We start from the raw sequence: 14,759 nt of genomic DNA on the forward strand, positions 1-14,759 counted from the left end.
GGTATCCTTGCTCTAAATTCATCTTCCATTTTCCCACATTCTGGAACCCTGATACCTGAAACTTTGTGTTGGCCCCCCCTTTCCCCGCCCCTTCTACCCCTCTACTCTCTGATTTGCTCACCTTGATAATTTTTTTCTGATATGTCAACCTTGATTACATTTTTGGTTCTCTGTGCCTTAAATATTGAGTCTGTTCTGGTATGGCTATGGTCTGAAGAAGTGGGTCTGTCCCATGAAAGCTCACCACCTAATACATTACTTTGTTAGTCTTTAAAGAGCTACTTGACTGCTTTTTAGTTTTGTGTTTTCGGTATTAGCTACTGTATATTACAGACACCTGTATATCCCCCGAAAACTCATGTTGATTCCCTTTATTTGGCAAAGCCACACTTAAGCAATGTAGTAATATTGCAAATTGTCAGCAGTCTATCTAGTTCAGTATGCCATCTGTAACAATGGCCAACAGCAGATGTTTCAGGGGAAAGTCAAATAAACTACAGAGTAAACAATAATAGTTTGTCCAGAGAAGTTTCTACTTCACTTATCAGTTAGTATCGGTTTTTTCACTAAAAAGGTATATATATCCCTTTAACGACCATCCTGTGGATGTGCTCATTCCATGTACAAATGATTAATTACTTCTCGTATCCTAGTAAATTCTTGGCCTCCATGATACTTTTGAACTAATGAGTTCCACAGGCTAATCATGTCAGCCAATAACTCATCTATTTGGTAAGATATCTAAGAAAGAAATTACCCTCTATAGCTACACAGTAAGAAAAGGAAATATTAAGTGGATCACTATATATGTATATATCTATATGTAACCCTTCTATTAATGCCAGGTGCCTGCCAGAAGGGCTGGTTTCAGCTCTTAGGGGTTTCCTGTCAAGGATACAACCAACCAGCTCAAGCCCCCACCCAGTGGCCTGGGACAATCTCACCCCACTTGCTGGGTGCCTGTAAGGCAGTTCTCTCCCCCCTTGCAAGCACAGAGTCTAAGATAGAAACATCTTATTTAATGACAATAACCTACTCCAAGGTTACAGTGACAGATGCAGTATATCTAAGCAAAGGAGAGGCAAACCCCTTTGACAAGATACCATCCTCATACACTATAGAACCCAGTCTCTTCCTGGGGCTCTTGGCCTTTACCCCACACACTGTTACAGGGTGTACCTCTCGCAGTGCAGTCCCGGACCCAGAGCCCACAGATACATCACCAGGGCAGTACTAGCTGTCCACTTGTCTGCAGCATCCCACTGACTGCCACCTGCTGGCAGCTACTTCTACCGGCCGCCTGCCGGTCACGCCATTCGTCCGTCCATCCGCTGCTCCCTTACCAGACATCTGCCGGTCACGCTGTCCACTGCTGTTCCATTACCAGCCACCCGCCGGTCGCGCTGTCCATCGCTGCTCCCTTACCGGCTGCCCACTGGTCACTGTCATCTGCTGCTCCCTCCTACCGGCTGTCCACCAGTCGCCATCGTCTTCCGCTCCTCCTACCAGCCACCCGCCAGTTGCTGTCATCCACAACTCCTCCTACCAGCCACCCACCGTTCACTGTCGTTCTCCGCTCCTGCTACCAGCCGCCTGCCAGTTGCCGTCATCCACCGCTCCTCCTACTAGCTGCCTGCTGGTCGCCATCATCTGCCGCTGCTCCCTCACCAGCTGTCCACCAGTCACCATCATTCAACACTCCTCCTACCGGCTGCCCGCCAGCATCCGCTGGGGGACTGCCCTGAGGCAGAACCCTGTGATTTCAGCTCTGCACAAACTCACCTGCCACTCTCTGATTTCAGCTCTTAATATCTCCAGTGTGGAGTTTCATGAAAACCCTAGTATCCAGCTCTACCTTTCAACAGGTGGGGAGAGCTAGTCAAACCAGGCTTATAGCTATATGGTCAAGGCACTCAGCAGGCTGGCTCAACTAATACCCCTCCCCTCCTGCCTCACAAGGCTGTCAACCAGGGAGCCCTGTGCAATCAATGTCTTATGCAGCTATGGCGACTGCCCTGTCCCCCACAACAACCCAGGGCATTGGTGAGATCCCATAACTCCCACACTGAGTGTCAGCATAAATTGTGATTTTACAACAATGTGTTTACAATAGACAAAATCTCATGGCTTACTTGCTACCCGTTATGCTTTGCCTGAAAGGAATCACACATGCACACCTTTGCATTTTCATGCAAATGATCTCTGGGAGACACATTCCTCCCAGCCTTCAGCAGCATTACTTTCCTGCTGCCACATTCCCTACATCCTTCCCCCAGCCGAGAATTTGACATCCCAGCAAATCACACTTTTGATTATAACATCCACATGAATTCCCCCCTAAGGGCCTGAGAAAGCTCACTATGGTTTCCACAAGTCTGTGTGCCAGATGTATTACATCCTCCCCAACTACTCCAGGTGCCTCATAAGTTAGTCTATTTACGGGTTTTATGACTCTATCTTGCCTATTGAGGATGGGGACAACAGAGGCTGCAGGATCCTCTTCTGAAGGCAGGGATAAGGGGCGTTCACACGGGGACTCCCTTTCTACCCATATCGGCCCTTGTGTTTCTTGCTCACAGACTGGGATGCCCTGGACAAAAACATCTCCGACTGCTAATTGGGGTGTATCTGCACATGCTCCATTCTCCTCCAGACTGTCAGTAAATGGGGCAGATTCATCATCCCAGACTAGTCTTGTTGTGGAAGGGGGGTTTCCAGCCCCAGGCCTAAACACTTCTGCTCTGAGATTCAGTGCCAAAGGTGTTGCCCTTTCCCCATATTCCCTTGACAGACTCTGAGATCTGGTTCTCATTCTAAGGTGTTCCATGGGATCCTCATCCTCTTCAGAGTCACTCTTGAAGGTGCTGGATAAGGGTAAATCATCTCCACCGCACCCACTGCCTGTGTTGGGTAATGGATGTGGCCTTGCACTTTCTTTGCTCCCTGGTCTCATGTCATAGTCCATCTCTGAAGGTGCACCAACCAACTCTCCCACGGGCAGTAGGAGATTCTTATGTACTGTCTTCATTGGCCCTGATCTGCTCTCAGGTTTAATCTTGTAAACAGGTAGGTCCTTAAGTCTTTCCACCACCAGGTAAGGTGTTGTCTTCCTTCTATCAGCAATCTTGTGTTTACCAGCAACCCCTAGATTCCTCAGGAGAACTCGGTCCTCAGGTTGGAGCTCCTGAGGGCACACCCTTGCATCATACTGGTGTTTGTTACAATCTGTGTTCTTGCAGGCAGCTGCCATAGCCAAACGGTAGGCATCCCAACTCTTTTTCCTTAGTCGGGAAACATACTGCAGATGTGTCTCATAGCTTTCCCCATCCCCTGACATCCCAAAGTATAGGTCTATTGGTAGTCTGGGCTCTCGTCCAAACATCAGCAAATATGGGGTGGCTCCAGTAGCATCATTCTTCGTGGCATTGTAGGCATGCACCAAAAAGGCAACATGTTGACTCCAGGACGCTTTCTGCTCTGGGCGCAACATCCCCAGCATATCCAATAAGGTCCAGTGAAACCATTCTGGCTGAGGGTCACCTTGTGGGTGGTAAGGGGTTGTCCCGGACTTTTTTATTCCTGCCACTCTCAGCACCTCCTTTAGGAGTTGACTCTCAAAGTCTCACCCCTGGTCAGAGTGTATCTGAGTTGGGAGTCCAAACACTGAAAAGTACTTTTCCCACAATACCCGTACCACAGTGATGGCTCTCTGAACACATGTGGGATAGGCCTGAGCGTGTCAGGTATAGTGATCGGTTACCACTAAGATGTTTCCAACATTCTTCCTATCCAGTTCCAGAGACTAGGAGTCAATGCATACCAGTTCCAAGGGTTTGCTGGTCATGAGGCTCTACAGATAGGCTGCTCTAGTGGGCAGAGTTTTCCTTTGAACACATCGAGCACACGTCTCGCATTTCCTGCGTATGTCCTCGGCCATCTGGGGCCAGTAGAACCTATTACGGGGAAGCTCAAGTGTTTTTTCCATACCCAAATGCCCAAAATCATCGTGCAGAGCCCTCATGGCCAGGGCCCTGTACTCAGTTGGTAGCACCAGTTGTGTTCGTCGATTTTGCAATGGATCTACGGTGACCCGGTGCAGCACGCCTTGTATCAGTCTCAGTTTGTTCCACTCCCTTAGTAGTACTTTACTTGCCGGAGTGGAGAGAAAAATGGTCTGAGGGTTTTGCCCCTCTTTTTTTGCGAGTAGGGTATCACAGATGTCAGCATCTTGCAACTGGGCTTTTTGCCAGTCTGCAGCATTGAGCCTAGGCAATGGCGATTGATCAAACACAATATAGTTTGCCACTTTCCTTATATATATATGTATATGCAGAGTATAACTAACAGAGATTAAACATTTCCTCATTTCCTTTCTTTGTCCTAACACACTTTGACACTCACCATTCTCTGGACTGCTAGGTAACAAAACAGGTGGGCACACACTGGGCATAACAGTCCTCATGGTTGCTAAAAAAAGAAAAAAAAGGTGGACAAAGTTTGTTACAACAATGTAAGGTAGATAGGTTTTAAATCTAACTATATCATCTCTGTATGTGCAACAGCATTTCAGGGATTTGCACATCCACAACGCAACTTAAACAGATTTTTAATAGCTTTGCTTCCCCACCACTGGCTTAAGGTATAGAGCATTTTCATACTTGCTGTTATTTTAACTCCTTTCTACTTGCATGCCAACATACCATGAAAGCTATACATTATTTCAGCAAAATTAATGCAGTAAAATACATTTTTTAGAGTGGGCTGAAGCCAGAGTGAACTTCCATTGACATCAGTAAGGTTCTCCAAATTTCACCCACTGATTTTACATTTTCTTTTTCAGCCTCAAAACTTTCATCGTAACTGTTCCAGTTCTCATGACCGGAGCCGGAACACACCTGCAGAAGCAATACAAATTTTTGTCTGCAAATATCTTGATTTGCATTAACATCTGGGTAGACTTTTGTCTCAATGCATGGTGCAGCAGGAACACTTTAAAACTGTCCCCCTAACAAAGAGAAAAGAAAAATGAAATGCCATTAACTCCAGTCTCATTTTGGCACCCCACATCGTCTATTCCAGAGGTGCTTCTCTGCCATGCATTAGTCCAAAAAGAAACGACATCTTCTATTGATGAAACTACACTGCAATACCTAAGACCAAAGTGAATGGAAAAAAAATCCTCTGGGCTTTAATGAGGCTGCTTGCTAGTGAGAAGAAGAATGGTTAAGTGGTTAAGGCACTAGCCCAGCTCTTGACAGGCCTACGGTCAAGTCCCTGTTCTGCCAACAGCTTCCTAAGTGACCTGGGGCAAGTCACTTAGACTTTCTCTTCATGGCTTTCTTTTCTGTTAACTGGTGATAATAGCACTGCCTTCTCTCACAGAGGTGTGGTGGTGATAAATATGTTAAAAAGGTGCATGTGTGTATCTGAGATAGTTATTTAAAAAAAATCTGCCATTTTGCAATGATGCATCTTCTAGAAAGAGTGAATCATTTTAACTACAAGGGAATTACAGATTAGGGATGCTAACAGAGATGGCAGGGCACCTACAAAATGGGGACAAGACCTTTGACATTTTACCAGTCAAGCTGCAGATGACTAAGGAGGACATTCTGCACCTACTCTGTGCAACTGGAATGCAGAAGGAGGAGGACCTTCAGCCTCTACCGGTGCATTGTGCAATGACAAAGCCCTAGAATTTACAGACAAAAGGGACCCAACCAGGCCATCCTAGACTATTCCCTGCCAAAGTGGAATTGGTCCCTCCAGCACATTTTATAATTGAAATGCGCCAGTGTATGAGAACCAAACAATGACAAATCTACCATCAACCATAACTGACCAGCCTAATTTGAATGCCCAGTCTGAGTGAAATGCAGAACCTAACACAAATAGTATAGTCATTGCTCAATTATTTAATTTCCCAAACTAAAATGTGTTAACAGTCATTCATAGAAGGACTTTCAAATGTGGGGTTTCAGTCAGTTATCTCAACAGCCCCCGCTTTGAAAGACGAGACAAGCAGCAAAAGCTCTCTCTGTATTAGAGAAGAGAAAGGACCTCTATGTAAAAGTAGCAGTAACGAAACAATGGCAAAAATCTCCATTAACTTCAACAGGAGTGGAGGAGGATTGGGTCCCTACTTGTGCTGTTTGGTACAAAGGCAGGCGCCAGCTGGTCCTTGTGCCCCTGCAGAGCCTTCAATGGCGCATAAGCAAAGGCCCACTCACACAGATTGAATTGCACATCCTGATATAACAATCCCTCTTCCACATGAGTCATCCTTGCATACACCTCTCCTGGGATTAACCCAGGGGTGATATTAAATGGGTTGTGGTCAGACTAGATGATGTAATTATGCCTTCTGCCTTAAACTCTATATAACTAGTCCCACAATAGTTGGCTTGACTAATAGCAGGACTGGGCCCAGACATGCCTCCGTTTTCTCTGTTCCTGCTGCACCAAAGGAAAGCCTGAGAAAGTGGAACCCCACCCACACGCTGTGGTCAGCTAGTCAGACAGCACAGAATAATTGTTGCTCAAAATAATGTAATACTCTCCAAGAAGACGAAGAAGAAATAAACAATTGAGGTTCCTATGTGGTACATGCAGAACAGCCACCTGCAGGCAGGATTCTAATTAGTTCAGTGAAGCTAAAAAGGGACTGCAAATCTAAAAGGGTTGAGTGACCTTCCAGGAGGCAGAAATCTCCCCCACTTTCTCTAAGGTCTGTGGTGCATATTTTTAGGCCACAGAGAAAGGGAATTCAGGGTGGCTGAGCCTTTTAGGATAAAACAAGGTTTCCTAGACACAGTCTTCCCCCTTCCCTGTTTCCTGCCACCACAAAAAAACAAACAATATTTTTATGTAGAAATGGTCTTAAACCAAGATTCCAGGGGTTTTCCTAAAAGATATGCTCTAGGAATTATTTGGTGTTTTTTCTCAGCGCAATTCAGTGACAATCTAATTTCTTTTAGATAAAGAGGACAAAAGACAAGAAAGAATAAAAGTAACATGGCTGCCAGTCATTAGCACTTAGATAGTTAAGTGCCCTACCTAAAAACTATGAATATAACATTTCCACAGTGAAATGCCCCACATAAGGCAAAATATTTCTTGGTGACTTTCAGATACTTTGCTTACAGTAGCTGTATAGTCCATGTGACAGTGTTTTAAAAAAGCATAAAAATTTGCAGCATCAAGTTCCTCTGACCCATTTATGCAGTGGAAAAAATTTAGTTATGTGGCTTTTTGATGTATATGTTGCAAGAGGTAGGTACCAGGGAGGATCATTTCTAATTTGGTTGGTAAGGCAATGGCAGGACAGGGAGGAGTAAAGGGATGGTTCATAGGTGCTAGGACACTCCCACACCCCCTGGCTTGAAGTGGTTACCATCATTTACGGTTTACAGTTTGGTTCAATGGCTGTTATTACACTCGCTATACAAATTGTCCCAGTACCTTTGGTTCAGTGCAGCTCAGACTGAGTCTGCTCTTGCGTGTCCCCTCCCCATTTTGGACGACAAGGACAATCTGACCTGAGCTGCAAAGTTCAGTTCGAGATCTGAATTCAGACTTCCCCAGATTCTGGCAATGTACAAAGACTCCTAGGCCAGAAGGGACGAACATGGTCTCTAACCTCTTGGTAGTGGCCTCTAGCCATTACTGAAAAGCAAGGAAATAAGGCCACACAGAAGACACCCTAAACTGACAGACCACCTGCATTACTCACCAGGCTTCTGATACCAGCCAAATGGATATATCTGGACATCTGCAGAGCTGCAATCTGAAAGTTGCCAAGTGCTGCCCATGTCCTCACTGCAGGTCTGGATTCCCAAACTGTTCAGAGTCATGCAGAGCACCTCAGCACCTACCAGCAAAATCACCACAGTAACTTTCTTGGCTTAAGTAAGCTTTCAACAAACACTTAACATTGTCTCATTATACCAAGTGCTATATGAAATTTTCTTACACTCAGAAATCAGAGACAGAAAAGACCCATGAGATCATCTAGGGCCAGATCCTGTTCCCATTGAAGTTAGTGAGGAAATTCCCCTTGATTTCCATGAGGAGTAATGGGCTAGTTCTAAAGCTTACTGAAGTCAATGGGAATCTCTCAACTAAGTTTTCAGCACCTCTTCCAAATGGACGGCTCAACTCCAAGAGTTTCAAATACTGCCCTGATGGTGAATTGCCGTGATTTACAGAAGTGTACGTGTAGCACTTACAAATGAGCTCAAGAGGACCTGAAGGGTGCTCAGCGCTTTTAGAAATCAGGCCACTAACTGAGGTGCCTAAATATAAGGCGTAAATATTTTCACAAACACCTAAGTGACAGGGGAGCCTCTATCTTTGTGACTTCCAAGCTGCAAGTGACAGGGTAAAATTTTCAAAAGCACCTGCAGCAACCTAACTTTAAGCAAATGTTGACTTTGATGTCTCAAGTCAGACACCCCAACTAAATAGGGAAACTAAAATTAGTGGACAATTTGAAAATGTTTGCAAGATCCTGCTCGTGAGAAAACAGGAAGCCAACATTAAAGTTTTTTAAATCTCTTAAAGGAATGAGATGACCAACTCCCATTTAATTTCATCAGGATGAGGACATGGAACTTCTTGAGGCCCTCTGAAGATGAGCAAAAGTCTGTGAGTAATGCTAGAAAGTGAGGGATAGAGGTGAAATACCATTTTATTAATGTGTGAAATACTGGTACAGCTATAGCCCTGCTAGTAAATGTAATGTTATTTATGGCAGCTAAGGTGGGTAAGATTGCTGTAACTACATAAGTAGCAACACTTTCTAGAAAATGACAACTCCATTTCAAAGTCTGCTTCTGGTCTGCACTGAAAGGAACCGAAGACATTTTGAACCTTGTTATGAAAACAGCATTTTACTGAAATGCCTGTTTTCCGATCGAAATTTGGAAGAAGTGTGTGTGTGCGCGTGAGTTGCCCAAAAGCCTAATGGGTAGAGCAAGAGCCTGGGATGTGAGAGATTCAGGGCTAAATCCTTGCTCTGCCTGAGTCAAGAGCATTTCCCACCGCAGGTCATTCTGACTGAGACACACAAGGGCCTGAACTCCAGTCTCCACATCCCTGGCTACTGCCCAAGGCAGCAGGCCTCAGAGTGAGAGTTACCTGTCACCAGATGTGTTCCAAAGAGGCCCTGAGAAGCTCTGTAAGGGCTTTAGTCTACCCACCTCAAGCTGAAAGAACAGCAATGTTCAGTGTCGTGGAAATGAAAAATGAATTCTAGAAATCCAGCTGCAGTAAAGAATACCTCTTGATTGTGACTTGTTTAACAGCCCAAATCCTGTGCAACAGGGATCAGAATCACATTGGCGCTCACACTCAAAAAACCTAACAGGGGAAAGAAAGAAAGAATGCTCCAGACCTCAGTACAACTGGCAGCTGCTGAAACTACAGCCTTGTCCACAGCTCGTCCGGGGGCTGCCTAGAGTTGCCACCATTACATTTCAGAAACAAAGGGCTGCTTTTGTAGCACCTTTGTGGGGAGGAGCACACTGTACTCATGGGGACCCGGGGCAGGGATCACTAACCAAGTGGTAGCTGAGGAAATCTTCCTCTCCCTGCAGCTGTCAGGCACTCTTGACTGCCTGGACCCAACTCCATTCATGAACAGTGCTACATGGAAGGGACAGAGTTGGAAGGGGTGTGGAAATTTGCACAGCTGAGAATAGCCACCTGCTGGACAGGGTCCCCTGTAGTGTGGCTTCTGCACAGGCTCCCTCTGGCAGTGCACATGGATGGGGCTGTATGCCGGGAGCTGTGCTGAAGGGGTAAGGTCATGAAGGGGCTCTGGCTGGCTGGCTGGGTTGGTTAGTACTCTCACAACACTGCCTTCCTTTTCCAACTTGTAGAGTCTCTGCCATCATCCCCAGCAGAGGGGCATAACTGCTGTCTCATGGTTGCTGCAGCTGCAGCAGTAGGGGAGCAAGGCAGCTTGGGAGCCTGGCAGATGAAACCACCTGCACAGAGCTTGGTCTGCTTCCCCTGCCAGACAGAGACCACCGCTGACTCCAGCACTTCATTGTGACCCCATTAGATGTTCATGCCCCTCCCCCATACCCTTATTGTGGTCCCTTGGTGGGGTAGGGGGGACAGCCCATAGTTTGGGAATCTCTGCACTATGTGTACATTGGTTCAGTAAATCCTGGAACCAGCCCTACATTACTACACTGTCTAATTTTATATTGCCAGAAGGTAAAGTAATAATAAAGCTGACTTTGCATAGTGATAATATTATAATATGTTGAGGTACAGAATAAAAGACATCCTGCACTGATTTAGTAAGGGGACAGGCCATTTTTCTATTTAAATAAAGATGTCCCTTGCAACAAGGTGCTGTTGGCAACCATATGTCTGCAGGTCCCCAGGGCTTAGCCAATACACAGCAGTGAGAAGTTGTGCAAATTCACACTGGGCTATCAAGTTCTTTGCATTGTGTGTGTAAGACGTCAGGTGCTGTTACCAAGAGCAGCGACTGAAATGAAAACTTCAGTATAGATGAATTGTGTGTGTTACTGACAACAGTTCTATCCCACCAATCACTGATTTTGTGGGTTTGCACTATACAAACTAGACAATACAATGAATACTTTATAAATTCAGTTAAAATTATGTTAATATTTGTTCTGTATATTGGCATTTTCCTAGAAGGCATAGACCATTCTTTAATATTTTAAATGAATATACCAGATCCTCTCCATTTGCATTTCATGGTTTTGATATATTGGATGTGGCTAAAGCCCTGTGCTAGCAAAACTGAACAGATTTGCATCATACCCATCAGAAATGGCTTTCCCACTCATGTCAATCTTGTTTCTCACGGAGACCCCAGTTACTTTACGGAACGGTAAACGTGTGTAGAAGTTCTTCACAGTCCCTTCTAGAGCGACTGAAAAAAAAATCAAAGGGAAAGTTACTTTGTTCAAATAACAGACAGGGAGCCGTGTTAGTTTGTATCTTTGAAAACAACAAGAAGTCCTGTGGCACCTTATAAACTAACAGATATTTTGGAGCATAAGCTTTCGTGGACAAAGACCCGCTTCGTCAGATGCATGAGCCTCATGCATCTGACGAAGTGGGTCTTTGTCCACTAAAGCTAATGCTCCAAAATATTTGTTCAAATAATTTATACTATCCAGTAAACACACAGAGGAGGGGGATAGCAACATTGCTATGGTGCAGGATTGATTTCTCAGTGTATTGGAAGATACATTTAGACCAATGCAGTAAATAATGTTTGACAAATTTGTTTCTAAACAAGATGAATGCCCAACTGGCATTCTACTGGCAGCAATATGGGTTGATAAGTAAGGGAGTTGAGTGGAGGTTCTGAACTCCCAAGCCAGCAGGGACATGTATTGAAGTGATGTCTATTCACTGACTTGAACAGCCCACTTCAGTCTGAGGGCAGCCCCCCCAGTGCACACTGGGGCTACATCTACACTAGAGAGTTTTGTAGGCAAAACTGGGATTTTGTAGACTAAACTCATGGAGAGTCTACATACAAAATGCATTTTGTAGACAAACTGTTGACAAAAAAAGCTGTGTAGACACTCCAGGGGGCCATTTTGTCAACAGAGTGGCTCAAAAGATTGATTTGCTTTTACGTGTAGACAGGATCTGTGGTCAGAAGTTTTGTCGGAACATCTCTTCCCACAGTGACTTCTGTAGACAGATGCTTCTAGCACAGACATAGCCTAGCAGAATGGGTTTTGTATGCAGCTTCCCCTTCCCTTTAAGCTCTTCCTAGAGTCGGTGTTTAGTACTTCGGGTGTTGGGTTCTTTCATTAAGAACACAGTGGTATTAAGGGGCTGGAAGCCAGAATGAAACCAAAAATACTTTGAACCCTTTTCAAAGGTTTCTCTTCCCTGGGAGGCATTCACTGCAGCTGGCACTGGGGCATCAATGACTGTGGATGGGAAGGGAAACATCCCAGAGACAGTCTCACTATTCAAACGCTGTTGAGACAAGGAAAGGTTCTGAGGATTCCTGCTGCAGCTCCCTTTGATACACACACTAATGGGGCTGGAGTTCTCTTGTGAACAGGCGAGGTGACAGACTTGCCTGGCCCCTGGCCAATGTGTGTGTGTTTTGGGGGCTAAGAGGGGGGCTCTGTGTTCCTGGAAGGGGAGGGCCTCAGACAGGAGGGTGCTGGCTGGAGTAGCCAGCTCTCAGCACTGCTCAGGGGACTCTCCTGCCAGTGCCACCCAGAGTGCACAGTTCACTGAGCAGGGCTCTGGTGACTGAAAGAGTTGGGGCTCCAGCCCTGGCAATTGCCCTCTTTGGCTGCGCGGTGGGTGGGCCTGGCGGTTAATACCCTTCCACTAGGAACTGGAGAGAGGCCACCAGCACACTGGCCGCCACCGCACCATGGGACCTTTCACTTACCAATGTTAGCCTTTCATTGCAGCGCTATGTTAATCCAGTGGGAACAACAGACTGGCCAGGCCCCTGGGCAAGGTGGGAGGGCAGCTCCATGCCCCCAGAAGGAGCACAGTTAGGGGTGCCAGGGGGTAGGGATGGGGCCAGCCTTTCCCAGGCAGCCCTCAATGCAGCCCAGAGTCCCCCAGACCAGAGTACCCCAGAGCACACCACGTGCAGCTCTGGTAGCGGTTTAAAGAGCTGGGAGACTCTGATCCTTTTAAATCATTGGGCCCCAGGACACCTGACACCCTCCCCCCATCAGTCATCTTCTACTGCCCCACCAGCTCCACGTCGCCGTTCCTTACATTCCTACACTGCCAGCATTTGAATGGAGTGGGCCATTCTGTTAATGACTTAAGAGTTTGCGTGTTACTGAAGAGGAATTTTCACAACAATCTTCAAAGACAGGCTGCTGAACTCTCTTTTATATTCAAATTCAACACATTAACATGTGGTTTGAACAGAGATGTGAATTTTCTGGGTCACTCTAGAGGCTTGTTTGCAAACTTGGCTTATTCTAATTCTTGACCCCCTGCCCGACTTCTGCCCCGTTCTCTGATTTGATCACCTTGATAATTTTTTTTCTGATTTGTCCACCTTGATTACTGTTTTTGGTTCTCTGTGCCTTAAATATTGAGTGTGTTCTGGTATGGCTGTGGTCTGAAGAAGTGGGTCTGTACCACGAAAGCTCATCATCTAATAAATTATTTTGTTAGTCTTTAAAGTGCTACTTGACTGCCTTTTTGTTTTGATCCTACACTGCTGTTTGCCATCCTTGGAATTACAAGCTGAGATGCTGATCAGTGCTGCCAGCAATACAACGTGCAGCTGTCTGAAATGCCCAGCATGATGCAGAAATGAAAGCTCACCTCTTTTGTGATATACCATCTGTGGTTGCTGGGGTAACACAGTCTGACAGGTTTCAGGGATGTGGTTTATGTAATTATCACAGATCTGAGCCTCTGGATAGAGCGTGCAGGCCAAGTGTGTGTCTGTGGTGTTCTGAAGAGCTGCCAGCTGACAAAAGGTATCTTCTGCAACACACCCTAAGAGGCAGAGCAGAGGCTGAGTTTTAGAAACTTTGCTTCTCTCCATTCCCATCTCTCCCTTATTCATAATTGTTAATAGACAACTTTTAATACAAGTATTCTTTAATGGGGGGTGTATTATCATAGTTGTGCTATTACGGTATGTTTACACCACAGAGTTGTTCCAGAATATCATATTCCAAAGTTATTATTCCAAAATAAGATATTCCGGAATTATGTATCTACACTATAAGGGAGTCACAAAATAAGCAACGCTTATTCTGAAATAGCGTGGCCACACACAATAGAGCCTATTTTGGATTAGAACCCCCGGAAGCTCATAAAAAATAGGCACTTGCAACCAGTGCTCAATGTCTACGCAGCAGCATTATTTCAAATAAGCTATTTCAAAATAGTTTATTTCAAAATGGCCCCTATTCCCTGTCTATAGAGGCCCTGTTCCAAAATATCTATTTTGAAATAGGCTCTATTCCTTGTAGAATGAGGTTTACAGAATATGAAAAAAAGACATCAACCATTTCAAATTAATTTCAAAATAGCAGTTTTGCTGTGTAGACACTCCCATGGTTATTTTAGAACAGTGGCCATTATTCCAAAATAACTTTGCTGTGAAGACACACACACTGTGTAAGAAAATAAATAGGGACAAATTCTACTTTCAGTTCAACTGGTGTAAATGAAGACTCTTTCCTGACATATAAAGGGCTACTCCATGTTTACACAGGAAATGCCAAGAGTAAGAGCTGTTTCACTGTCTTTTTGTTCCACACAATCTTTTTGTTAAGCAAGGATCAGAACATGCAAAGAAACACCAATGTGAGGATTTCCAAATTAATTCAATATATTAAACCCACAATACCGATTGCATATTTCTTCTGGTTTATAAATTAAAAAGTGCACTATCAACACATATAGCCTAGAATGTCCTATGAAAAGTTTGCAGAAATATTTCTGGAGAGTTTTTCTCATAGGCTACATCTACTCGAGAAGCATCTGTCAACAGAAGTGACTGTTGGAGGGATTTCCCAACAAAATTTCTGTCGACATATCATGCTTACACATAAAAACAGATCCCAAAAGCAATCAGCTCTGTCAACAGAGAGCAGCCAGACTGTCCAGCCCTCTCTCGATAGAACAGCCATCTAGAAGCTCTGCAGACAGGGGTGCCCGGTAAGCCGGAAGCCCTGTCTGTCGACAAAAGTGTCTACACTGCTTTTTTTGTTGACAGGAAACTGTCAAAGGTGACAAGTATCAGA

At 45.0% G+C, this 14,759-nt stretch overlaps 1 protein-coding gene across 1 annotated transcript in view; it reads right to left on the bottom strand.

Annotated features, from left to right (window-relative positions):
* Positions 1–14,759, bottom strand: part of TG (thyroglobulin) — a 209,578-nt gene that overhangs the window by 108,068 nt on the left and 86,751 nt on the right. The window contains exons 31-35 of the mRNA XM_074984795.1: positions 13,324–13,500; positions 10,807–10,918; positions 9,281–9,360; positions 7,733–7,870; positions 4,402–4,467 (exon numbers count right to left, since the gene is read on the bottom strand). Coding sequence (XP_074840896.1) covers positions 4,402–4,467; positions 7,733–7,870; positions 9,281–9,360; positions 10,807–10,918; positions 13,324–13,500 — 573 coding nt within the window. The remainder of the gene's footprint in view (positions 1–4,401; positions 4,468–7,732; positions 7,871–9,280; positions 9,361–10,806; positions 10,919–13,323; positions 13,501–14,759) is intronic.

The sequence above is a fragment of the Carettochelys insculpta genome, chromosome 2 (assembly GCF_033958435.1).
Source record: "Carettochelys insculpta isolate YL-2023 chromosome 2, ASM3395843v1, whole genome shotgun sequence".
NCBI classification, from domain to species: Eukaryota; Metazoa; Chordata; order Testudines; family Carettochelyidae; genus Carettochelys; species Carettochelys insculpta.